The sequence below is a fragment of the Cydia pomonella genome, chromosome 6 (assembly GCF_033807575.1).
Source record: "Cydia pomonella isolate Wapato2018A chromosome 6, ilCydPomo1, whole genome shotgun sequence".
Taxonomy (NCBI): Eukaryota; Metazoa; Arthropoda; class Insecta; order Lepidoptera; family Tortricidae; genus Cydia; species Cydia pomonella.
In genome coordinates this window covers 13,944,694-13,971,920 of record NC_084708.1, presented here as the reverse complement: position 1 = coordinate 13,971,920, position 27,227 = coordinate 13,944,694, and the positions used below count along the sequence as shown (strand labels likewise).

Below are 27,227 nucleotides of genomic sequence, written 5' to 3'. Positions count from 1 at the left end.
TCTGACTGCGTCTTACGAAGAGTAAAAGAGAAAGATCCCCGCAATTTGCGAATTTCGGTTTTCGCGGTAGGCCCCCTGGTTCTATTAGCATATCTGTCTCTCTCTTTCTCTTAATCATACCTGTTTTCTAGACAGAAGTTACGGCGGACCACCTTCCTCACGATCGATCATGGTGGCGGTCCGGTACGCCTATCAGTAACAGCTTTTAGGATGACTAAATTAAGTAAGATTTTGTGAAGCATTTTACAGAAGATAATAAACTATATCCATCCCTTTTCAGGGGCCATAATACTAGCACAGCAAAACAACAGTAAGATTCTGTCTGACTATGCACGAATGAGAAAAGATATTGGCTAAACTATGTATTCCACGTTATCCTAATATCCCAGATACATATAACTCATGGTCACCCTAATTAGAAAGAGATGCAAGGCCCACCTTGACTTCTCATGTGGACACACTTTTTTGCCAATGTACCCTATCCGGATAATCTTATAAGTCCGTGGCTATAACTCAATTATGGAAATTTGATTGAGAATGACACATGTCTGAAAAATTTTGATAGTTTTGTGACAGTCCATTCTACCTAACATCAAAATGAGGTAGTTCTGTTTTTTTAATATGTTGGTAGTGATTTAAAAGGTTGTACCAGCAGTTGTGGTTGCAGGGAAGCAGGACTCAAATGCTCAGCTGTTTGCAACTACAGCAATAGTCAATCCTACGAGAATATACCAGACCAGAGATGAGTGCTGAGTTTGAAAAACCATTCATTGATGATCCACCATCAGATGACGATTACGACCTGCCTGATCAGCAGCAGTATCATGGTCGCATTTTTATCACCTGTCATGCCATGCGTTACTTTCGCACTTACATACTTGTTAGAATGTGACAAGCATGGTGACAAATGATAAAGAGCCAACCATCTTAGCTTTACAGGTTAACGAAGAAATGCTACCACATAGGCTAGGTGCAAAAGAAGTGCTGTGGATTCAGAGGACAAGCATGGTCCATCAAAGATATACAAGAGATGCGAGTTATAACAAGTTCCCTCCCTGTACTGTATATTATACACACAATGATCCTTAGGGCTTTGGAGGTGGAAAACTTGGATTTGTCATTACTATTTCATCACTAATGACTTTATAAAAAACAGAACTACCTCATTTGATGTAAGGCAACACCTCTTTTTTGGTACGATTTCCATGTATTATGACACATCCATCCATCACAAAACTTAAATCTAACTCAAAAATGTTGTATGGAAATCTGGGGACTTTTTTCTTTTACAAATTGAATTAACTATTTTAAGATTCATTTAAGAGCACTCAATACTATACAATACAGTCTTCTATTATTACTGTAAGAACTACCTATAATAAAGAATAAATTATTAATAAAGTAGGGAGAACTACATTGCTTGACTCCCTTTTTTCTAGTTTTTAGCCTCTCCCATGTGTAAATTAACCTACATGAAGTTCTCTCTAGAATCTAGAGCTTAGAGCTGGTGTAATGGTCATACTAGTTTTCAACATTCCTTAAACAAGCAAGCATAGACATATGTGGCTTTCCACAGGGAAGGGTCTTTATGCACATGAAGCATAAGGAATCTTATAGCCACATATGATAATGTTCAGGTTGGGAAGCCCTTCGCTAATCAAATACTTAGATTTTTGGCCCATTCTTTTACATTTTAATGCTGAACACGGACATCACAAATACAATATAACAGATTGTTTACATTTTTGTGTCAGGCTTCACACTTTCACAGGGTCAAGAGGTGCTTGGGGATGATGAAGTAGGTGTGTTTGCTTGCATTTCCATTTGCTCAATGCGCTTGTGACGAATCAGGTTTGATAGGATGCCATCGAACGACGTCGTCTTCTTCTTGGCAGAACCGCGGAGCGTGTCTTCGCCCTCTCGTCGCACTCGCAATCGCAGCGAACTTACTTCATCCATAAAATCGAAATCAGACTTTTCTTCTCTTACAGGCGAGACAAGCACTTCAGGCTTACTTTCTTTTGTCACAGGTATTGGTGACGGCGCTCGACGACCTGAACATTTCCATTCCAGCGACAAAGTTCCGCCTTTATCAATAGTATTGTAAAGTTCTTCTAATTCATTTGGTTCCACCGCCCAGTTTTTTCCAATATTAGTGCCATATTTTGAAAGTTCGTCGTCTGAACACGGTAAGTCCCAATCATCACTCTGCAGATCTACTTCAGTCATTTTTAGAAACAGGTATCTTAAGTGTTAATATAACAAAATGTAAACAGTCCAAAATAAAAATAAAACATTGCTCATTGACAATGATATGACACTGACAGTGACAGTTATCTTTTTTAACACGTTGATTGAACGCCCGTAGACTAGTATTTTTAGCATGATTATGTTTTGTATAAACGGTTTCGTTTGTTTGTACGACACAGACTGTCGTACCGGATGTATCCGTCACTCAAGTCTGATAAACCATTTCCGTCAATAAAATGGTGCTAAATTTGATAAAAGTTACCGCGAATTTTTTCAGCCATAGAAAATACAAATATCGCAGTATCCTATATATTATCTTTTTCTGAGATTTTTTTACAGAATTTTGTTTGCCAGGCTATATTTATTTATAAATGCAGAGCTCTTAGTGATTATTGTATTCTTTGATGCAGAGTATAAATTAAAAACAAAATAAGATTTTTTGTGAGAGTCAGAATCGCGGGTGTACCTAAATAAAATTAAATGAAAACCATACCATATTTTTGTACCTAATTTGTACTATTTAGTACCTCGTTTAAAAAAATTTGTACCTCACGGTACGTAAAGTTATCATCAAAAAACAGGTCACCCGCCATCCTGACAGTCAGAATGGCGGGTGTACTTTATTACGCTATGTTCCCGTGGTTATTGATAAATTCTATAAAAGCCAAATTTTTGTACCTTTTTTGTACCTTCATATTCAATTATAATATGAGTCATTTTATTTGTGCTTTCCCAGTTTTACTCATTTTATATTTTGCTTGCTATTACAATTTTGCAGGCGTTATAATTTTTCAAGTTATCGATTTAATTTTTAAGAAAAAACGCTAAGGTACAATTATTTTTATTACACCAGGATTTAGTACCTTTAATGTTTAATCTGTTAAGTTCAAATAACTCAGTAAATCATGTCTTAAAAAAGGCTAGGCGCCAATTCAAAGAAATCTTCTTAAGAAAAATCATTTTTAAGACATGATTTTCTGAGCTATTAGAACTTAACAGATTAAACATTAAAGGTACTAAATCCTGGCGTAATAAAAATAATTGTACCTTAGCGTTAAAAAAGGCTAGGCGCCAATTCAAAGATATCTTCCTAAGAAAAATCATTTTTAAGACATGATTTTCTGAGTTATTTGAACTTAACAGATTAAACAGTAAAGGTACTAAATCCTGGCGTAATAAAAATAATTGTACCATAGCGTTTTTTCTTAAAAATTAAATCAATAACTTGAAAAATTATAACGCCTGCAAAATTGTAATAGCAAGCAAAATATAAAATGAGTAAAACTTGGAAACCACAAATAAAATGACTCATATTATAATTGAATGTGAAGGTACAAAAAAGGTACAAAAATTTGGCTTTTATAGAATTTATCAATAACCACGGGAACATAGCGTAATAAAGTACACCCGCCATTCTGACTGTCAGGATGGCGGGTGACCTGTTTTTTGATGATAACTTTACGTACCGTGAGGTACAAATTTTTTTAAACGAGGTACTAAATAGTACAAATTAGGTACAAAAATATGGTATGCTTTTCATTTGATTTTATTTAGGTACACCCGCCATTCTGACTCTCACGATTTTTTTTAAACAACCTGGAAACCGAATGCTTTAAATGTAAAAAATACGTACTCTTTGATTTAAACGTGACAATTGACAAATGTCATTCATTCCTTTTTTCCAAAGTTGTATTAGCTACTAATTGTTTATAGTTATAGCATTAATACAGTCTATTTTTCTATTTAGGGTCTGCATTATAGGTACATACATGCAGGAGGGATGTATAACAATGGTGTACTTGTTGGTAATTGGGTCGAAGAACGGCTTAAAAATGAAGTACGTAATATATGTAACCTCTCTAGTTCTGCGAACACAATATAATAATAGTAGAAAGAGTTCTACTAACAAAGTTGTTTGACAGACTATAATTTTATTTGATTCAGAATTCTAAATAACTTAGATAAAATTATAATTTATTATAATATATTACCATTCCCTGATCCTTGTCCAAATTCCGACATATCCGTTATAATGTAATCCTTTAATTCCGTTTCCCCGTTTTACTCGTTTGGCTGAATGCGCCAGGAGCGCGATGCCATAAAAAAAAAAAAAAAATTACTTAGAGTCAAACCAAGATAAGATTGCAGCGATTTTTATAGCTCAGAGCCAGACGGTGCACGGGTTATTTTAACTTCTATGAAATTATGACGTTTATTTGACATTTACATCAAAATCGCTGCCAACTTATCTTAGACGAAAAATTGATTGAACTTATCTTAGTCAGGGGGCCTACCGCGAAAACCGAAATTCGCAAATTGCGGGTATCTTTCTCTTTTACTCTCACTAAGATGTAATTAGAGTAACAGAGAAATTGAAAAATGCCCGCATTTGACGAACTCCGATTTTCGCGGTTATATGTAGCCCTGACTCTAGTCACTAGATGTAACCGCGTTCAGCAAGTAAGACCAAAGATACACATTGATTAAGTGAGTTGTGTAAACATTTAATACATTGGGGGGTTGGTTTGGTTAAAGGTTTATGAATTTGGCATAAAGGCCTGGCATCCAGGCCATACAATTCCAAAAACATAAAACAAAGATTTGACACAATTTGTAGAGGTACAATAGGGTACAATAATATAGAGATGAAATGGGCTGAGGGGCTAGATGACCGAACGAAATGCACTTATGGAACTTTCAGTAGGAGTGGCAGAGAAAGCGCTATTATTTTGTGTCCTTGTCACAGTCTCATTTTTTCATTACCCACCGTAAATTTTAGAGTCTGTTCGGAAAGAGAAGAGTCGTGGAATTTATGGGGCCCAATACATTCCACGACTTCTCTTTCCGATCAGACTCTAGTATGCTTTATGGTGGCCAACAAATAACTCGACCAAATTACGTAGGTTGTTTTTGGTATATTGTCAGGAATGTTAAAACGTGTTTTTAATTTTGTCGCATTGCCATACACAATGCGAATTAGAATAATTTTTTAAGTAGAAAAATTACTGCCTTGGGTGAGACTTGAAATCACGGCATCACGGGCGCTCGCGTAAAGCACATCTATGACACAATTGTAGGGATTAATAGGGTAAGCTATGCTGGCGCCATCTGTAAAATACTTCGACCGGCCAGCCCCATTTCGTGCTTCGAATTTGACAGGTAAACGCACGGTAAATATATGCTCTTTGGGTAAATATTTCAAATAAATAAATTTAGTTAGTTGCAAAAAAAGGTAAACGCACGGTAAACGAGGTGGCGCTGTACTGCGCCATACATTAATACATTTCATTCATATGTATTTCCAAATCGCCAGGATGACTTCAAATTCTTTTTGCGGAAACGAGACAGACGTGAACTACTGTTACAAAAAGCCAGGACTTTGTATAGCAATTTGCTGAAAGAGGTAAATAATAATTAAAATTAATAGGCACATTATTTTATGTTCATGGATTAGTATAGTTTTGGGAAGCCATTTCCATTAGTAGAAAAAGGCCCTAACTATAAAAAAATTAGGCGCGAATGGTTGTCCATATCCCATAGAAAATTTAAATATTGCACCTTTTTCTACTGCCGTAATTATATAAATTATATAACTTTTTAGGTAACTATAACTAGACGATGAAAGAACCTGTATTTTTTTAATTATATAAATATGTAAAAATATTTTGTAACTTCTGTTGCATGACACACTTTTTTTGGTGACTTAGGCGTCCGCTAGCTGGCGCGGGTGCACGGAGCGGGCGCACGCACGCGGGTGTCATTGTAGGTAAAATCCGTCGCACGCGTCTACGCCAGTTAGCACTGCTCATACTATTTTTTAATTAATTTGCTCACCCGCCCCTTGCAACCGCGCCAGCTAGCGGATGCGCTTATGTAAAATAATTACATGAACTACTTATTCCGATTTTCAGAGGCCACTATCCATCAGTGGAAATTATGCAATGTTTGGATATAATGTCCAATTGATTGCTCCGGATATACCAGGTAATAACCGGTGTCCATTTCTGTGTTTCATGTGTTAATGTATCCATTACTTAATAGGCTTAACTACGTAAAAAATATTATAACATAATGACGACTCCGTGGATTCTAGAACCACGGCGAGCATCCAAAAGTCCCAATCCCGAGCCTAGTAATAACTTATCCTCAAACGAAGTTCACAAGATAAATTAAATCCCACGAATGCGAGCCAATAGTGCAGTCTAACGCAACTAGATGCGATCTCAACATCCGATCGCGTTGTGCCATTCCACTAGTGCGCACGAAACGAGAACGTTTGGTCGGAATTATATGAACGGGCCTATCTTTACTTTTGAAATCGTTACTTCAGTACCCCTAGTGTAAATTTATTCGATAGTCTCATTTTGTATGGGATTTAGAATCAGCGCGCCAAGCGGGACGTTTTGCTATCGAATAAATTTACACTAGGGGTACAGATGCCTAGATAATCTCAACCATTCAAACTCGACCTTTTACCTAAAGTCACTGCTCTTCAAAACTCTGTACAATTGTACAATAAATTAGTATCCGTATATTCGGGGCCTGTGTATTGAACGCGGAACGGAAGCGTGTTGTGCAAACGGGTATTTATTTCACTTCCTTGGGCCTCGTCTTCGAACTGTAATGTTAACAACATAAAGTGCTTTATATAAACGGGCGAATTGTTAAAAATAATCTACCTATTCACTTGCACTTACTCTTTTAACAATAATGTTGTGTTTGATCATCTTAAACTCCTTACCCGCTTAGCTACTTTTGCTGCTGACTGTACCTGCCAAGTGAAGGTTATATTGGATGATATAGTGCAATCTTATTTGACATCTTACTTCCCACATAGTCAAAGGTGCTGGCGGCGTGCAGCACTACGGGCTGGCTTTGTCCAGCCAAGTCGGCGCAAGAGAAGTGGACTGTGAACAGAATATATACGACGGCTGCCTTATGACGCTCAGCCCGCTCATGACGCCATGTTGCCGGAACACCTTTGTTATACTCAGGTACATGGGCTTAGATGGGCCGTCCTCAGTAACATATTATGCCGGTGTCCTTATAACCGTGCGCCGATAGGATTGTTTGAGAGTCTGACTAAAATTGAGTTATACACCGATTTTTATAGTGTGCTTGGTTGTACTCTAAACATAACATAAGGGATAGGTACGACGGCTGTCTCAGAATGTATAGATAAGAATGCGCGCTATTGTTACGCTCCACCTAGTCTCGCGGCGTAATCAGCTGTACTTACCGACGCAACTCTTAGTGTAGTGTGGCTTAGTCATGATTGGGATGGGTACAAGGAAGTGTAAAGTCAGCATCAAACAGATAGTGACGGCAAAAGTGGCCAAATACATTGGAACACATCCTTATTTCTACGGCAACAAAGTTGTATCACGATATATTTGGCTACTTTGGGATTGGGCTTCGGAGACTGCTTACCATCATCATCAAGCGGGCCATATACTTCGTAGTATAAAAAAAACGAGTGGCATTAAAATTCTCACTAGGTCCTCATATTTAGGGAATATCGCACCAAGATTGGCGATTAGAGATCTTACACGAAAAATCTGAATCGAGATCGTAAGGTCGAGATTTGACAAAGTAATTAAAAATGTGTTATTTTTACCAAAGAACTCTAAGAATGTCGTATATACTACGTATTTAATTTAAGGTACGTCATATTTATGTGTAATAATGTCGTATAATATTTATTTATTATATATATTTTGAAAATAAAAACAATAAATTTAATCAACATTTGATAAGAAAAATACTTTTGTTAAAAAAAAAACAAGAAATTAATTAGCTCTTTCGCGTGTAAGTACCTATTAATTATTTTTAATTATTATTGTAACGTGTTTGACGTGGAAAGTCAGCATTTTAGTTCACTATGTGTTTTGAAAATAATTTCAAAGCAAACTAACACGCTCAGACAGAGACTAACAAGCTCAGTTGATATTTTTGTCAAGCACTGAGCAATTTACAAAAAATTTGGGGTTAAATAGTATAGGGACATTCTTATACAAATTGACTAAGTCCCACGGACCCCATGGTAAGCTCAAGAAGGCTTGTGTTGTGGGTACTCATACAACGATAAAAATATAATAAAATACAAATACTTAAATACATAGAAAACATCCATGACTCAGAACAAATTCACACTGATCAATCTTCGTTGGATATTTCGAAAATATTTATCGAGACCTCGACCGAGATGACTAAAATCGAGATTTCCTGTCAACGAGATTGAATCTCGAAAACTCGTGCGAGATCTCGCGAGATCGAGATTGCATTCTCCATTCAAAATTAATTTTCATCACACTTGCTCCAAAAAGATCTTATTTCATGCAGGTGTACTAAAGAAAAAAGGCCTATACCTACCTATTGTTCCCGCCGCGGAAATATTTCGTTTTTTACGTAAAAAGTGAGATGAAAAACATTGTGTATCTCCGGGGGTAAGCGTATTGCAAACTCGGATCATTAATTCACTCCAGCCCCCTCGTTTCCAATGTTTCACTTACCCCCCCCTCCGTTGCACAAGTACTATTTATTTACAGCAGTTGCACAATGTATTATTTCTTTACAGCATTGAAGACGAAGCCATACGTGGGATGAAAGTTAATTACGGAGACCAATTTTTCTTGAAGGCAGAAAATTACGGAGACCCTGATGTAACTATCATAAAGTTGATTGTTTTTGGCGCTTGCAGCTTAAGATTATAGTTTCCTAGTTATTATTGTTTCATAATTACTAGCTGTGTCTGAGGACACTAACAAGGTGGACTGTCGATGTGTTATACTTATATAAGTAATAGTGTCTACAGGCGACCGCATCGGACCGCGACCTTGGTGCAGTCAAAATATCTCTTTCTCGTTCTCACTTATAGCTGTGTCTTTAATCAAAGATAGATGGATTGAGTAAGATGTGTAAAATCTATGACAATTTCGTGCTTCGAATTTGACAGGTAAACGAGACGGCGCTGTACAGTGTTTGACACTTGAGTGACCGCAAAACATATGACGCAATACAACGCCATCTATTTTGGGTGTCAAACTAAGGGGCACGTTTTTTTCTTAGACTTTGCGTTTATGGACCTACGGTGAACCACCTTACGATCGTTCGCGAGGCCGTCTGTTACGTCTATATACACTTTTTAAGCTGTGAGAGACGGGCGTACCGGACTGCGACCTTGGTCCGGTCCGAAGCCTATTCGACCGAGTTGAAGGTGGTCCGCCGTACGTCTGTTAAAGACGCAGCTATAAGTGAGAGCAAGAATGGTGAGACGACTTCGAAACCATTCTCAACAATCGGCCGGAAGGACTAGAAAGCCGGGAGTTATGGAAATCTAGGGGAGCTTTGCCCAGCAGTTAGACACTCAAGTAAGCTAGAATAAAAAATATATACCTGCTACTCACTATGTTGGTATAACGTTTTGTTATGTGCAGGCGCCGCCGCTTTACGTTCGGTACCAGAACTCCGTAGTGCCGGAGCCATCAAACCGGATCCCCATCCGACTTAGTGCCAAGCGAGACACCAATTGCCGCTGGACCACCGTGCCGTTGCTGCCTTGCGACCGCCTTGAAGGCATAGGCAAACCTATTGAGGTTTTACAGCTGTGTTTCTTAATAAACAGCGATCACTAAATTTTCTTTTGCTAAGCTATTGTCCCATTGGTCTCAAACAGGTTGTTTTCAATTCTCATGAAGATAACACTTTGATGGTCACTAGGGCACTACTGGCATGAAAATGCAATTTTACTTCATTATTGTTATATAAAATTTTGTTGTGTGGTTTTCAGACTGGCAAAAAGCTTATCATAAAGAATTGCGTTGCTGATAAGAGTTTGAGCGTCATGTATCAAAACTGGATGCAAACGTTCTTTGGCATGGTATGTGGTCATTTATTATAAATCTATAACCCCTGATAGCTGTTACTTAAACTTAATGGTGATACTGAAATATATTGTTATTGTATGGTGGCTAGATAAAATAACAAGGATTCAGCTCGCGGGCCGTAGTTTGGAGACCCCTGAGTTAATCGCTTGATGCGGGCGCTGCTGGCATTATCTTTATATGTGCCAATTACATCCACACTTTCTCAGGTCTGATATCAGACCCGATTTCGGGCCGACGAGAATGAATATTTTTCGTTTCACCAAATATCAGCATTATCAGTACATCGTTAGGTTAGGTTAGGTAAAGATATCAAACGTTGAACATTTTTGACAATTAGGGACAAATTATTATTGTATATAGTAATGTATTTATTTTTGTATATAGTAATAATGTAGTCTATCTTAACTTTATATGTGTAGTATATGTATTATATTGTACTTTTACTACTTTTTTTCTTTATTTTTATTTTTTTGCACCACCCGTTAACTTCGTTCGCCATCTCACTATCTGAAGGTTGTCTGGAAGAGATCGCTGTTTAGCGATAAGTCCGCCTGTTGTTACCTACCAATGTGTATATGTAATCAATTTCTGTATCTGTTTTTTATGTAGTGTGCAATAAAGAATTTTATTATTATTATTATTATTATTATTTTTTAGCATTTCTAATATTGTTAACGATGTGCTGATATTCAGTGAAACGAAAAATAATATCAGGCCCGAAATCGGGACTGGTTTCAGGCGCTTAAGCACCAATTACATCCACACCTCCCGAGAACGGGCCCGAAATCAGTCCCGATTTCGGGCCTGATAATCGTATGTTTTACACTACATAATGGCCCTTTAAATTTTCGAAATAGTTACGTAGTGTGCTAATTATCGCACTAGTGCAGTAAAATAGCACCATATGTAAAGTAAAGATAGGTACTTATGGTGTCATTATTAACAATATCACAGTTACTTATTAACATATCTAGTTTGTTAGGAGTGCGGTGTGACGTGCCGGGATTTCATCGACGTGCACAAGCGGTTCACGGCCGAAAACATATTCTCGCTAGTGAGTGACGTTGCGACCAAGAAGAAGGAATAGGTGGCACTGTATATTTGGATCTGTTACGTTTTAATATTTACTAATATACGCTTTTGAAACTGTAATTTTTGCAGCTTTATTCAAGTCATATTTCACATATTTTCACCCGTTTGACATTAACTTTCGGATTTGTGACGACTGCTACATATATCTGATCCATCACATCAAGCTTAGAAAAAGATGGTAGGTAGGTTTAAAGATCTTTATTTCTCATAAGAATACAAAATATTCACTTACATGGAAATTTTTCATTTTTTTTCATGCAAAATACATTTTAGCAGTGAGCGCATGACTGATACGACTTAAACTACAAATCTAAAAGTTAAACTAAACACAATAAAACAAAACAACAACATTTTTTAGGTAAACTTAACATATTTGTAAGTATTTTGTATAACTTCGCAAACCTCGTAACTTCATTACAGGACATTAGGGAATGGCTACTTTGATCATAGAACAAATAATAGTACTATCGTACAGAAATGACTTCCCACAAAACAGAACTTTGACAGCGATTCAGGAACGAATCGTTCTGTCCCTTTCTAGAGTATGGCACTATCCCTTTCGGCTATTTAGGGTTGTCAAAATTCAAGTCATTATCTGACCTGTGGTCGTGAACGCAAAGGGACGTCAAGTTGTGCCAACCTTAATAATTGCTCGGAGCAATGATGAGCCGAACGGAACCGAGAATGACCGAAAGGAGGAGTGTCGCCCCACTGCTTTGGTCAATAATTCCTAAAGTTGAAAACAGCGTAACTACTGCGGAGGAGCTACGAGGTTTGCGACTTTAGCCGAAGATATTTTTGTATTACTCTAATATCATTTTTATGAAAATATTTTTATCGCACCTCAAAATAAACGATTATGTAATTGTAACCTGTTAAAAGAGTAATTGAAATGTAAAATTGTCAATAAATTATTAAAGATAAACATAAAATGTCAAGTTTTTGCGTTATTAAATTATATTTAATAAACAATTGAGTGGCAATATTTTATTAAAATGCTCTTTCTTATAATAAATACTAGGTACCATTGTATAATATGTTTGAGCAAATATCGATAGAATTATCGACCTTAGTTAACGACCCCAACCTTGCCCTACTGGTTTTGCCGATCACATAAGCATTTACGTATTAACTATTACTTCTACTGTTCAACGAACTATTTCCATGTGCGATACTTATGTTTGTGTGCATCACAATGTGTTATTCCGTAGACAACTAGGAAAGGAACCCTTATATTTTCGCCATGTTCGTCTGTCTATCTCTCCGTCCGCGGCTTTGCACCGTGACCTTGCTAGAAAACTGCAATTTGACATGATTCCCCCTTCTCCTCCCCTACACGTAAAGTAGGATATCGTTGTATAGGTCTTTCAAAAATAGGTATAGGTCTTAGAAAAATAAATCTGCTTCCAAGGCAAAGAGCAAAGTAAGTATATGTGCAACTTGTGCAAGGCCAGTCAGCCAGTGAACTAGGAGGGGGCCAAGTAAGTAAAATTTGAGCTCCAGCTCGTTTAATATTGACTTTCAATGAAAACTATGGCGAACATGACTGGTTAAGCGATTTTTAAGTTAAAGCAAAAAGTTCCCTTATGTTTTTTTAATTTAAATATATTTAACTTAACCTCTTTGTTAATCAATTAAGTACATAATGTAGCTTCTGGTGAGTACCTAATAAATGATGATTGCTAATGATGTTTGACATATCGTGTCACTGTCTGAGGTGCTACCGGTGCTACCTCTGCTCATAGCCAAGGAGGTATATGTACTCTATATAGATCCGTGCATGCAACTACTTTGTGTAAAAAATCAGGTCACGAGAATTGTATATTCGTTCACTACAAAATGTCGAAGCTGTCGAAATTGGACGAAGACAAAGGCATTGTTTACTGTAACCGCGTGCTTCTCGGTAATTGGTATGAAGCTTCCAAATTGGAGGAGGTGAGGTTATTTCGTTCGTTAGTAAAACGATAGCCGCTTCGCGTTGCTATTGTTTCCTTCTGTTTCACGAAAGGGCCTTTCCTGCTGTCCAGGAAGTTTGATTTCCCACTAATCAGTTGATATTTACGAGTAGATTGGGACTTTTGAAATAATGAAGGAGATTATTAAGGCAAGGTTATGATGGACTATAAAATAATGTTTTCATCACACCAACTGGCAAAGACCCTCTTGATTGTTCAAAAACGAATGAGAAAGTTGCATTTTATCCACATGTGGGGCAAAGTAATCAGATGCAGAGTTTGAGTTATTTCCGTGTTGTTTCCTTATGTTGGCTGGTAGAATTGACTTAGTGATGATTTTCAATGATAAATATCAATGATAAATAATATTGTTATCCTTAGCTGACGCACAGCCGTCCACACCAAGACGGCGAATGACCGCCCCACACGGCGGCACGCGACAGCAGATTGCACCAGTACTAAATTGCAGCTCTGTTACAAAAATCACTATGTGAAATAGCTCTTTCTATCTATGCCAATACCTAGTCTATATTTTTTCATGACATTAATAGTACCCATTACTCGTAGTTTATTTATTTAGATCAATCCATTTTTAGTACAAATTGGACACCTTTCGGAATCAAATGGAAAATGGCGACCTGATGCTTGCGAGATACCGGAAGATGACTGAAAACCTTAATGCCCCCACCGTCTTGACTCAGTCTACGGGAACCACTGCTTTTGGTGCCAAGATTTCATTGCTTGCCCCTCACATATCAGGTTAGAAACTTTCAAAAGTATGCTAGACCGATGTAGATTATTTATTATTTGGATATTTGGATCTCCACTTTTATGATCGATCGCTATAGGTACGTAGTATTTCATTTTAATAGCAAATTTAGATAAATTGGCTCAGAATCTTTGGTCATTCACTGAGGTCATTCATCCACACTGTCTCACGGCCTTAACGCTCGGCATTCGCGCTCACTGAATTTATACTTTTGTTCAAACCATTTGGCTGTGACTTGCGTGACGCTGGGTCTTTCCTTGGGTGGGTGGAGGTTACTCCAACCTCATTGTTAAGTTATAGCTTTTAGGTGGCATTCGGATGGCAACAGAATATTGTTCCAGCATCCAGCACTTACGTTTCGTAGATAAAATGAGCGACGGATTGAACGTGGCAGTATTGCGGTTACGAACGTTACGTATTTTATCAAGAAAATTGTCAGTGTCCGCGTCAACACTGCAACAGAAAGTCGCAACAGTAGTGCAGCTGAAGTTAGAATCTGAATGTAACCTTTAGGCTAGCTGCCGTACCGCTCGCTCGCTGTTCCAGTAGGTACCTATCCATCCAAAAATGACAATTTGTGTTGATAGGGTGTAGTTTTGTGATAATGATGCGCAATTTTTTTTTGGAAAAATATTACTATAATGTACAAGTACATTATAGTAATATTTACAGTCAAGTACAAGACTTACAGTCGTTTGAAATTTACAGTTTTTTATCGGTACATGTAGGCCTTATATTGACATTGTATTTGATATATTATTCCTAAATGTAATTTAATATTAAAACTGGCTGTACATTCTTATTAGTAATTGTAGCTATAGTATGTAAGGTTTATTGACATTTGTTTATTTATTTGATTTTTTTCTGTTTGTAACGTGTATTTTAATTATAAATTAATTGTATTTAGGTAGTTATGTTTTTAAATATCGTACGCCGGAAAGGTACATCATAGCTGCTACATGTAAAACACCCTATCACCTGTACTAAATGTATTTACACCTATATGATGACAAAATAATAAATGACTGATTGATAATTGAATGATGGCCACTTTCACCCGAGGAGGCGAGGTATGTGAAGGTTGGAAACAGGGCCCGTACATTTTATGCCGTTGACGGAAAAATGACGTCACGCTACATAGAGTATGATTCCAATTAATATTTTCGTAATAATAAATCATTTGCCAACCTGTTTAGTTAACTGATATAGATACTTTGACAATCAGTATAGAAACGTCTAAGTGACTTTCATCTTACTGTCACTTAACTAAATAATAGATTATTAGTCTATTAAATAATACATATTTTTGATTTTGAACAGTGTATTTTACGTAACAAGTATTTATTTTTCGACGCGTCAATAGGTAAGTTACCTAAATTTATAGTGTTGTTAAAAAGCTCCCTGTATGTTAAATTACGTCATTTTTGCGTCAAAGGCATGAAATGTACGGGCTGTGGTTGGAAACCTTCAATTCAATTCAATTCAATTCAAAATATACTTTATTCATGTAGGCCTAGCAACAAGCACTTATGAATAGTAAGACAGTATTACATATAATTATCTTAATCTAATTATCAGAGCAATTTATTGATGTTGTAAATATTATTCCATATATAATACTAATGAATATAATTTTCAGAATCAGTTTTTTTGAAGGTAACTGGCAATATTTATAAGTAGATTTGAATTCAGAACTATGAATAAAGATCTGCAGACGGGCATTCAGAAGTCGTATTTCGTAGTCGATTTTTGTAATCTGAATGTTATGAAAAAATATATAATATCAGAAATTTACGTCTGCGTTTATATTCGCCACCACGCGTTAGACCGCATTCCCTTATTACAGTAGGTACGTATTTTTATTAAGGGAAGATTTCTTCCTAAAATATTCACTAACAAGAAATTGATATTAAATCGTATTCAAAGATGTATCCAACGACATCCCACACTATAGATTGGAAACAAAAAAAAAACATCCCCACTTTACGTGTAGGGGAGGTACACTAAAAATTTTCTAGTTTTTAGTTTACCAGTGTCAGAATGATTAATTTATATACCCAGGCCAAATTGCAGGTCTCTATTAGCACTAACGACAATGGAGCAAAGCCTCGGACGGACGGACATGACGAAACTATAAGTGTTCCTATTTTACTATGGAACCCTACAAAGGAGTGTTTTAATTTCAAGCATAGGAAAGAAACAGTGTACCTAATCATATTCAATAAATAATAATTAAATATTATAGGATATTTGTGGTGCGGGTACTGAGACAAAGATATATATATATATATAGATATATCCATCGAAACGGCACTAATATATGTTATCCATTCCACTCAAATACAGCATTCTTTGCAAGCAATGTGCTATGATATATATGTCTATAAAAATATTTAATAATTTGCTCGTAGAAATAAGGAATTCTGACAGGTCTACATTTAAATTATATAAATTTTCTTTGTTAAGTCTACAGAGACAATTCTAGTCTCGTATTGTAGCGAATTTAGTCTACTTTAAAAATGCCTGGAGAAGATAATATCAATTCAATACTATTGTTTTAGTAAAGAAACAAAAAAAAATATTTATCATATTTCAAAGCGGGGCCACGGGGGCCGTACTTGATACATGATAGGGAAGAAATCGGCTCGGTAGAAAATAATTACAAATTGGTCTCAAATACATCATTAAACACTTCTGTCTTTATTATTTTGCTCTGCAATTAAAATCACAATTTCAAAATATTCATATTCCTTTTAGGGTTATAATCACCCAAATCTAAAATGAAAACGAAATTTTCACGGTTTTCTTGATTTTTGACAAATTTGCTTTTGGCGCTCGAGGTCACAAACTTGAATTATTCATTGGGCCAACATGAAATAAGTCTGCAAAAAATCAGAACTACCGGATTTGATCCAAACTGTAATGTATAAAGTTACTGTATTAAAATAGATTGACAGATTTAAGCAGTTTCACATTGTATATTCGATAACGGGATAACAATTTCACTGTTTCTATAACGGACACGACGTCGGTCGATGTATATGTTTAAGTATGTATATATGTCCCCACAGATTCTTAGATATATTATCATGTTTAACTTAGGTTCTTACATTTTCAATACACAGTAACAATATAGCAACTACATTGTTGCAGTTTCAGACACACCGAGTGCGAAATATAAGGGTCTCTTCTTGGGCGGTCGCATTTCGGCTGATGACATAATGTACTCACAAGACCTCCGCGATGGATGCTCGGTGGTAGCTCACCAGGATGTAGTGCCACAAGAAAAACACACGTTCGTAATAACCACTGCCGATTATTGTAATCGGGAACACGAAGTCTTGAAGTATAATCAGGAATTTCTTCTAACTCTCTCTAAAACAGTAAAGACAAAGGTGATTATAATTACAAATTTGTATAGGTATTTTTAGAAACTTTTTGCCGACATTACCGACTAAGTAGGTGCAACGAATTCAATTGACCGATCATGTCACATTGTATTTTTCTGTAACCCTGGAGAAGAAAAGTAACTGGCTACAAACCTTGAATTATTTCTTTGGTGTGGCTTTTTAAGTGATGATTTTTCATGATAAATATTAAATTTCAAAGGCGGGATTCCATCAGAGTACGGCACTGTGCGGTACAAGCAGTGTTGGCCGAACCTGAATTAGAATTGAAAATATTGAAAATTAGCCATAACAAATTGAACCGTAAACTGTAACCGTCCGTTACGGTTCAATTTGTAATGGTTAATTTTTAATATTTTCAATTCCAATTAACATTCGCCAACACTGGGTACAAGCATATTTAGTAAAAAATGCTTTGTGCCGTACAGTGCAGCACATTGGTAGAATCCCGCCTTAATGTTTTACAGCTGTGATTTTGTTTGCTCTCGTTGGTGTGGTGAATAATGTTTGTTTCACACGACGTTAAAGCTTGTTCACCTTTCGTGCCTTGAAAGTCTTGTATGCTGAACAGTGAACGGAAATAAAACATGGAATCCGTATTTGAGAACATTATCGTTCAATTTCTGGGGACTATTACCACACATACACAACTACGCCGACATTTAAATAAGACGATACGTTTTCAGAGCCTGTAATAAAAACTGATAAACGAAATAATAGTCATCTCTTTTACACTAATGTACACGGATAAGTATAGATAACATGCATATAATGTCAATAATTTCCAATCAGCGACATTAATCCGCTAATAACCTTCTTGCTGTACGTACTGGCAGCTAAGAGTTCGCGGTTCATACACAGGGACAGGGATAGGTTTATGCCATAATAGTTTGAAGAACCAGTCAAATAATCCGCGTTAAAATGTTGTTATGAAATGAGAGACTAACCCAAGATAAGTAAATATTCATTGTTATATTAACATCTTCTTCTTCCTCGCGTTGTCCCGGCATTTTGCCACGGCTCATGGGAGCCTGGGGTCCGCTTGACAACTAATCCCAAGATTTGGCGTAGGCACTAGTTTTTTACGAAAGCGACTGCCATCTGACCTTCCAACCCAGAGGGGTAAACTAGGCCTTGTTGGGATTAGTCCGGTTTCCTCACGATGTTTTCCTTCACCGAAAAGCGACTGGTAAATATCAAATGATATTTCGTACGTAAGTTCCGAAAAACTCATTGGTACGAGCCAGGGTTTGAACCCGCGACCTCCGGATTGCAAGTCGCACGCTCTTACCGCTAGGCCACCAGCGCTTTTTTCATTCATTGTTATATTAACATATTCCGCTATAGTAAGTATTTTTATGGCTAGACAAATTTTATTATTAATCTGTATGGAAGAGCGTAGTCACGTTCAGGTACTTCAGGCACAGCCAGGAAAATTTACATGGGTTCACGAATCAGGTCAAAAATATTTGAAAAGACTGCGTAACAATAAAAGCTCATCACCACTTTCAGTTCCAACTGAAGTATTTTTTTTGGAAATAGTGATCTCTGCGTGCGTTGTCTAAATGCAAGACGGAGGAAAATTTTCTTGGCAACTGCAAGTTTCGACAAAAAGTCTTAGCCATACAGGGATATATATATGACAGTAGAGGATGGATTCAAATGATCCACATTTTCAGATAATATGTGTATTTGTTAAACAAATTCATTGAAAGAGTGGCAGAAAAATATCTACATATACTACATATAGGAGACCGGGTATGGTTATCTCACGGGTTGGTTGTCACAGAGCGGCCGTAACAAACTATTGAACGGACAGCGGTTTTATTAAGCTGTGTGAAGCCTTTTTTTGACAATTTGAAATCTTTATCTTTGAAATAAATAAAACATTCTAGATCTCTTGCCAGGATTCCAATCAATTTCATGTCTCTCTAATTGGACAGCTTTTTTCCATAGTTCGCTGCGAACAGCATCTTGTGGGAATCGGATTATACCTTAAATAACAAATGACTAGGTAGTTTTTTATAGCTCCATCCCATGAAAGATAAAAGAAAAGGAAAATACAAAATAATAACTTATTTATTATAAATATTATAATATAGAATATATCTGAATCAAACATAAGTTAATAAAATAATCTACTTCATTTGGCATAATATCATCCCTATTATCCTCGTAATCTAAAAAGACGTATGTTGTTATGAAAGTCGTATGCAGTTACCTTTTAAATTAGCACGGTAATATTGAAAAATGTCGTCATATTTAATCCAAATTTTACTGAATTTATATGTTTACTTACACCTGAAAAGTGATGCTACTGTCCTTGGAATGTTCAGGATAACTTCTGCAGCATTTCACGACACATTAAGACAATTTTAATTATAAAAAAACGTTGTTTTTAATAACCGATTTAGCCATCTATCACTGACTGTCATATCGGTCGAACTGAAGTTGCCAATCGAGTAGTTTGTAACCCCCGCCCACCTTAGGGTAGTTTACGTTGGGCTATAATTGAGCGTTCAAAATGCTTCCATGTTTTATTTCCGTTCAGTGATGCTGAAGCAGTGCCCGATTAAGCTAGCGCGGGGCCTGTGGTAAATTCTATCAAGGGGCCCTTGGATTGCTTTAATTTTGTCGGACGAAAAGAAACTGAGGATCCAGAGGATCCAAACTCTGGATCCACAGGCCGTGAGTTCAAGTCTCACCCAAGGCAGTAATTTTTCCACTTTTAAACTTATTCTAAGCTTAAGTTTTGAATTCTTGTAGCTTTTTTGTTATTTATTTAATTGCATGTTTGGGAAAAGCACTATGCCTACATATCTCGGCGTCAAAAGGGGTTGTTTGTTTATTGTATTGTATTTGGGTTTCTGAGGGCCTACCGATCTTTCTCTTTTAGGTATCTACTCTCATGAAGGCGGATTTAGAATGACAGAGAAAAATTTGCAAATATCGATTATCGCGGTTATAGCCCAGGTCTCATAACTATCCAGTCTTGCAATACGCTCGGTCGGCAACCCCTTACTTCTCGGCCTCTGTAGTAATATACTATTTACGGTCACAATGCGTTGGTGCGCGGGGCTTGTGGCATTTGCCACTTTTGCCACGTGACTAACCCGCCACTGTGCTGAAGATTCCACCTTTTGGTGGAATCTTTCACTTGTTTGAGAATTTCAAGAGAAATTTACAACAACCAGCAAGAAAATTATTATATAAGTATCGACTGGAAAATCAGGTCTAAGACTATTACGAAAATCTATTACAAACTAACTAACAAAACTTCCGTGAGACATAGGCATTTTTAATATATTTATTTAATATACATACCTTTACCTACTAACTACTACATTATTTTTAGCCCCTTTATGTGAGGTTCGACTTGAACCCAATCCCAGGATTATGCGGCAAGTTCCCGGTCTTCCTAAGCGAGCACGCGGTATCAAGCACGCGTTGGCGAATCCTGCCGGCCCAGAGACCTAACATCTCTCGATTTGAACAGGAAGGGAAACCAGTCCCTGTAAGTCTACTATTGACTTGGCTTTATTATATATTTTTTTACAGTACATATGGTGCTACTTTCATTCACGCGTGCGGGAATGAGCACTTTCCGTGCTTATGTCGAAACTTTAAAGGCCATATGTACTGTAAAACGTACCATACACGTGCGAATAGGTAATTCGCAACTCGTGTCGATTTAAAACACTCCCTTCGGTCGTGTTTTAATTTATCGCCACTCGTTGCAAGTTTCCTGTTTTCTGCACTTGTATCGTAATAGTACATTACACATGTATCGTACAACGTTTTACAGTACATATGGCCCTTTAAATGTTCGACACAGTAACGTAATATGCTAATTTTCGCACTAGTGCGGCAAAGTAGCACCATATGTACTGTAAATAAGTATTAGTTAGTTGGTTCGGCACACCACATCAGGAAAGATTGAATTTTGAAGCATATTAAGAGGGAAGAATAGCTTTTTGAATCTAACGAAATAACGGTAATTTTTCTATGAAACTCCATTACGGGAGAAAACTGTTTCCACTAACTAAATTTTAACAAATCGCTTTGATTTTGATGTCAATCGCTCCAGCGTAATATATATATATATCAAATTGACATCAAAATCAAAGCGATTTGTTAAAATTTAGTTAGTGGAAACAGTTTTCTCCCGTAATGGAGTTTCATAGAAAAATTACCGTTATTTCGTTAGATTCAAAAAGCTATTCTTCCCTCTTAATATGCTATATATATATATATATATATATGTTTCGCTTTTTTGGAAAACAATTTTTTTTTGCAAATTTTTAAAAACAGGAAAACCTTTAAACTTAGTTTTTCATTGTGTCAATAACATACTAAAAAAACCGGCCGGCTTTCGGTGATTGAATGAGAACCTCAAGATTGGAAAGAAATATTTATTTTATTCTGTTTTTAGTATTTGTGGTTGGTGGTGTTGGTGGTGGTGGTATCCGTCCCCAGCGTTCCACTGTAGATATGGTTTTCTCACTTCGTCAGCTACAGGAAAAGTGTAGAGAGCAGAACACACCTCTGTGTGTAGCATTTGTAGATCTCAATAAGGCTTTTGACACTGTCAGCAGAGAGGGACTATACAGGGCACTTTAGAATATTGGATGTCCACCTAAACTTTTCCATCTAGTCAAATCCTTTCATGATGACATGAAAAGCACTGTGGTTTATGACAGCAAAATATCCCAGCAATTTGAAATGAAGGGGGTGTACGCCAAGGCTGCGTTTTAGCACCCACACTGCTTGGTATTTTCTTCTCACTACTTTTAAGGCTGCTTTTAGTAATAACCAACAGGGGGTGCATTTGCATACAAGAGACGACCGGGAAGTTATACAACATCTCTCTCCTCAAATCAGCAAAACACCGTGAGGACTTCTTCGTCGACATTCTCTTGTTTGCTGACGATGCAGCTTTTGTGGCGAACTCTGTAGCTGATTTGCAAAACATCATGGACAGGTTTTCCAGGGCATGCACTTTGTCCTCCATGTCCATTAATGCCAAAAAGACAGTCGTGTTAGTGCAGGGCAGTGCAGAAACACCCAGAATACTGGTGGATGGCACAGCCCTGGAAGTCGTCAGTAAGTTTTGCTACCTTGGCTCGATTGTGTCAAACAATCTCTCGCTTGATGCAGAGATCGATATTCGTATTGGCAAAGCAGCGACCATGTTCGGGAGGCTACGTTCAAGGGTGTGGTGTAACAAACATCTCACTGTTAGAACCACGATGATAGTATACCAGACTTGCGTTCTAAGTATACTCTTGTACGGAGCAGAAACCTGGACGACGTATGCAAAACAGGAGCGACGGCTCAACACTTTTCACATGCGCTGTCTACGCAACATTTTTGGAATAACTTGGCAGGACAAAGTGACAAATCAAAGTGTTCTTGAAAAAGCGAAGCTGCCTAGTCTTGCCGCTCTTCTCAAACAGAGACGCTTGCGGTGGCTGGGGCATGTGCACCGGATGGAACCCTCTAGAATACCTCGACGTGTCTTGCTTGGTGCAGTTGCGTATGCTAAAAGGAACGTTGGAAGACCGATGCTGCGTTTTAAAGACTGTGTTAAGCGAGACATGTCAGCATTTGAAATCGACCACCATGCCTGGGAAATCTTAGCTGAAGACCGTGATGGATGGCGCAAGCGCGTTGTGGAGGGGAGAAGGCTATGCGACCAAGCCTGGTTTAATACATTAGATAGCAGAAGGTGTCGCAGAAAGCAAATCGGGACTGGAACCTCAGGTGGCATGAGCTTTCTCTGCCAAAAATGTGGGAGGTCGTGCCGCTCACGCATCGGCCTCCACAGTCACCAAACCCGTTGTCTAAACAGCAATGCTTAAATCGTCTGCAATAGACGCAAAGGCCTGTGATGATGATGAGTATTTCAAATATTTGTTGTTATAGCGGCAAGAGAAATACATAATCTGTAGAAATTTCAACTGGCTACCTATCACGGACGGATATATATATATATATATTATAACAAACTATTCTCATAACGAATGAAACTCAAATGAACTTGTTACCAAAATGAACCGTTCTCGATTTGCATTTTCCTCAATATGGGCCAATTCCAAATGGACTGAAGCTCATAAAAACCGATACACAGAAGGCTCTTTTCCCAAAATACTCTAAATTTCAATCACAGAACACCCGTTTCCCATAATGATTGATTCACAAAACGGTCTTTTCCCAAAATACACTAAATTCTTGATTGTCATATTTTAGGAAAGGAATCGATGTCATCATTTATTGTTCCTTGAGATTCGCCATGGCCAAGAGGAGTTCCAGCACCGAAATTATTCTTATTGAGAACCAAAACGGGCGCCCGCTCTCCTTTATGACGGGCACAGGTATAATTTTAGTCACGAGAACAAAAATTTTAATAATTGGAAATGTGCGAATCGCACTACATGTTGCTTCGCATTCGCGACATCATTTGATCCTACACGATTGGATTGAAGCGAAAAAAAATGTAATTCCCACTTAATGTGTATGTGGCCGAAGATATTAATTTGTATATCTATGTCAACCTTTAGCTTAATAGCACTAACAATCACGGAGCAATGCTGCGGACGGACAGACAGAAAGACAGACAGACGGAAATGGCGAAATTATAAGGGTTCCCAGTTGACTACGGATCCCTAAAAATCGTAAGGATAGGGAGGTTACAAAAAAGTTTTTGATTCAATGTATATGTTTGGAGGAAATCGCCTTCCTCGAAAAATTTTGAGCAGTAGTAGTCGTCCGCATTGCCCTATATAGTTCTATAAGGCAATACTGACATCTTAGAAAAATACTACTATACCAAGCTTACCAAAAATATGAAAAATCAAGGGAATAGTGCATTACAAGTACTTTCAACATAAATAGTTTTCGCTGAAAAACTCTCTTTACTAAACATAAGTGCCGTGAATTTGATACGAATTAAAGAGCCCGGTAACGTTTTTTTTTAAATTTCACTCAATTTTTGGATACTATTTTGCAGCAAATTGTAATAAATATATTAGTGTATGTCGTAATTTTGTCTTTATTTATGTATATGTTATAAGAAATATAAGTATGTATGTATTATGTTTGTATGGTATGTTATTGTATTATATTTGGTTGTTGTTAAAGTAGCACCGCCCACAATCTCTCTGTGTTGCCTAAAGGTTGACTGGTAGAGAATGCCTCATGGCATTAAGCCCGCCTTTTGTACTATAAGGTTTTCTTTTGTGCAATAAAGATTAAATAAATAAATACATATTTCATATGGAACCCTAAAAGGCAACGTACCCGTATAAAGTATGACAATCGTGAATTTGGTGTATTTTGGGAACATGACGTTTTGTGAATCAATCATTATGAAAATCGGGTGTTCTGATACTTTCCCGTATTTCAAATTTAGGGTATTTTGGGAAAAGAGCCTTTTGTGTACCGGTTTTTATGACCTTCAGTCTATTTGGAATTGACCCATATTGAGGAAAGTGCAAATCGAGAACGGTTCATTTTGGTAACAAGCTCATTTGAGTTTCATTCGTTATGAAAATAGTTTATTATAATATTGGTAGTAATTGAGAAGTGGTGTATTTTGAGTTTAGTGTCGCATGCACCGGAAAGGGACGTACGGACAGCGGAGTCTCAGAAATAGGGTCCCGTTTGACCCTTTGGGTAAGAAACCCTAAAAAATCATAGAGAATGGAAAATATTAGAAAGTGGAAAAACGTTTTCTCATTTTGTATGGTCGATCACGTGGTATACTCCCCTCTTTACTAGGCCATTACCTCCAACGCCTTCAACCTACGGACGACCATTATTAGAGTCAGACCAAGACAAGCTGGCAGCGATTTTGGCAGCCCAGGCAGTGCAAGTGTTATTTTAAACTTCAAACATCTATGAAATTATGACGTGTACTTAATACTTGCACAGGCTGGGCTATCAAAATCGCTGCCAACTTGGTCTGACTCTTGGCTACTACTTCTATTAGTAGGTACCTATATTATTTTTCTGATGGTACAGAGCATACGAGCAAGTACCGTTTTCATGTCGAAGAACTAGCTTTAGTCCTGAGGGGCTACCGCGAACCACGTTCGACATGTTGCCTCTTTGTCGCACTTGTAAATTCGTAAGTAAGTGTGACAGGGAGGCAACTCGTCGAACGTGGTTCGCGGTAAGTCCTCTGTACTGTCACAGCAGTAAATTTTTATATAGGTACCTACTCAGTAAAATATACAGTGTGGAAAAAATAATGGGCCCTGGAGGGAGAGTGCCTTTAAACATTAAGTTAGCTCATTTAACTTAAAGAAAACATTCTTTTATTTTTAAAAAGAAATAAACTTCATTCAAAAATCCGCTTAAAAATCCAAAAATACCAAATATTCTATTTTATGGATATTTTGTACGATCGATGAATGTATGACACAATGTTTTATGGAATTTTTTTTAAATATCATTAACTGTATCGAGTATCGACTAGTGGAATAAAATAGTAAGTGTTTGGAATTTTTAGTCGCTTCAATTCCCGGGCAAGACAAGCGAATGAAAACAAAATATTTTAATGCGGTTTTGTATCTTTTTAGAAATAGATCAATGAATTTTTCCTTTAATTAAAATTAGCTATCTAACGGTTTTAAGGCACTTTACATTCAGGTCCCATTAATTTTATTCACACTGTACTTTAGTATAAAAATTTGGAAATGATCATAAGATGTTTATGGACTTTAATATCCGCTCATACAAATACATACTAATACCGAGAATTTTGTCGACAATATGCCAGGAGTATTTTTAAAGACGTATCTGCTTAAATTTAAATCATATATAATATCATTTTTTTAGGTAAATGAAGACATTATAATAAATCATTGCGCCACAAATATTAATTTAGGCGTGGACACCGGGAAGTGGGAAACGGGATTCTACGGGAAAGTAAGTCATCAAAGTCGACGAATTCAATTAAGATTTGATTGGTCCTATTTAAATAAATGCCAAAAATTAATTAAGTGCGTCATATTTTGTTACAGATTTACGCTCCCCTGATGAAAACCTGCTTAGATGTATTTGGGCGCGAATTGCCGAATAACGTTTGGCATATTCACATTCCTATCGCCAAAGACTGACTCTTTTCAGTGTTTACATCGTAATATGCGTACCAATAAAGTGCCTAGGTACTTTGTTCAAAATCGCTTAAACTGTAGAAAATTAAATATAGTTCATTGTATACTTAATTATTATGCCTATTAGGTATTTGCTTGTTTCTCGAGAGAACGTTGTTTTACATAGATACATTTGGTATAGAGCGCCCTTTCAGCGATGTAGCGTCTGGCTTGCTTATGCTGTAAAAAACTAGCATAGAACCTTGACTTGCCCTCAATTCTGGACGTAAAAGAGGAATTGCTATTTTGGCAGGGATAACCAGACCAACCATGGAAAAGTCAACAAACAACGCACAGTTTAATTAAACCAATTTGTAAATTTTATCTGTAAGACACAAAAATCATGAGCATGTTACGTTTTATGTAAGTCTTTACTTGTATTTTTATGTATGTAGTTTGTTTATATTTGTTATACATTTTTAACTTTAATTTATTTATTCATTAATAAAGTTGTGTAGTATTTCGTTAACTTGTATGTTTGTTTCATTTAATGATGCAAGGAAATAGCAATTCTAGTTACCTTTACCAAAGATAATTTTTAAATAGAGGTGGATTGTCTAAGTAAACTTTCTAGAGCCAGTAAATTAACTGCCACCCTTTGAAACATGCTAAAATTTAAAAAAAAACGCCATTTGACTTTGATCCTTATTCGGTATGGTACAGCGCCATACTTTTGGCCTATGCTTTAGTAGATGGCGCCACTTTTTGAT

General features: G+C 36.9%; 2 protein-coding genes across 4 annotated transcripts; one reads left to right on the top strand and one right to left on the bottom strand.

Moving 5' to 3' along the window:
• Positions 1-1,670: 1,670 nt before the first annotated feature.
• Positions 1,671-2,326, bottom strand: LOC133519036 (PAXIP1-associated glutamate-rich protein 1-like). Its single transcript, XM_061852903.1, has one exon. It carries the CDS (start codon positions 2,227-2,229, stop codon positions 1,774-1,776), a length of 456 nt encoding a protein of 151 aa, XP_061708887.1. The 5' UTR covers positions 2,230-2,326; the 3' UTR covers positions 1,671-1,773.
• On the top strand, positions 2,054-26,990 carry LOC133519034 (cilia- and flagella-associated protein 161). Of its 3 annotated transcripts, XM_061852899.1 has the most exons (13): positions 2,681-4,087; positions 5,564-5,653; positions 6,162-6,234; positions 7,088-7,244; positions 8,828-8,912; positions 9,687-9,845; positions 10,040-10,129; positions 13,780-13,942; positions 17,106-17,347; positions 20,715-20,873; positions 26,201-26,290; positions 26,386-26,529; positions 26,771-26,990. In XM_061852899.1, exons 1-12 carry the CDS (start codon positions 4,031-4,033, stop codon positions 26,479-26,481), a joined length of 1,461 nt encoding a protein of 486 aa, XP_061708883.1. In that variant the 5' UTR covers positions 2,681-4,030; the 3' UTR covers positions 26,482-26,529; positions 26,771-26,990. The 3 variants fall into 3 exon arrangements, with proteins under 3 accessions (XP_061708884.1, XP_061708883.1, XP_061708882.1); XM_061852900.1 differs by lacking the exon at positions 2,681-4,087 and adding an exon at positions 2,054-2,189 and having other exon boundaries at positions 26,386-26,990; XM_061852898.1 differs by having other exon boundaries at positions 26,386-26,990.
• Positions 26,991-27,227: the final 237 nt, after the last annotated feature.

Coding starts and splice junctions, on each gene's coding strand:
- LOC133519036 (XM_061852903.1), bottom strand. CDS start 2,229: ATGACTGAAGTAGATCTGCAGAGTGATGATTGGGACTTACCGTGTTCA.
- LOC133519034 (XM_061852899.1), top strand. CDS start 4,031: ATGTATAACAATGGTGTACTTGTTGGTAATTGGGTCGAAGAACGGCTT. Junction 5,654..6,161: donor ATAGCAATTTGCTGAAAGAG/GTAAATAATAAT, acceptor TCCGATTTTCAG/AGGCCACTATCCATCAGTGG. Junction 6,235..7,087: donor GATTGCTCCGGATATACCAG/GTAATAACCGGT, acceptor CTTCCCACATAG/TCAAAGGTGCTGGCGGCGTG.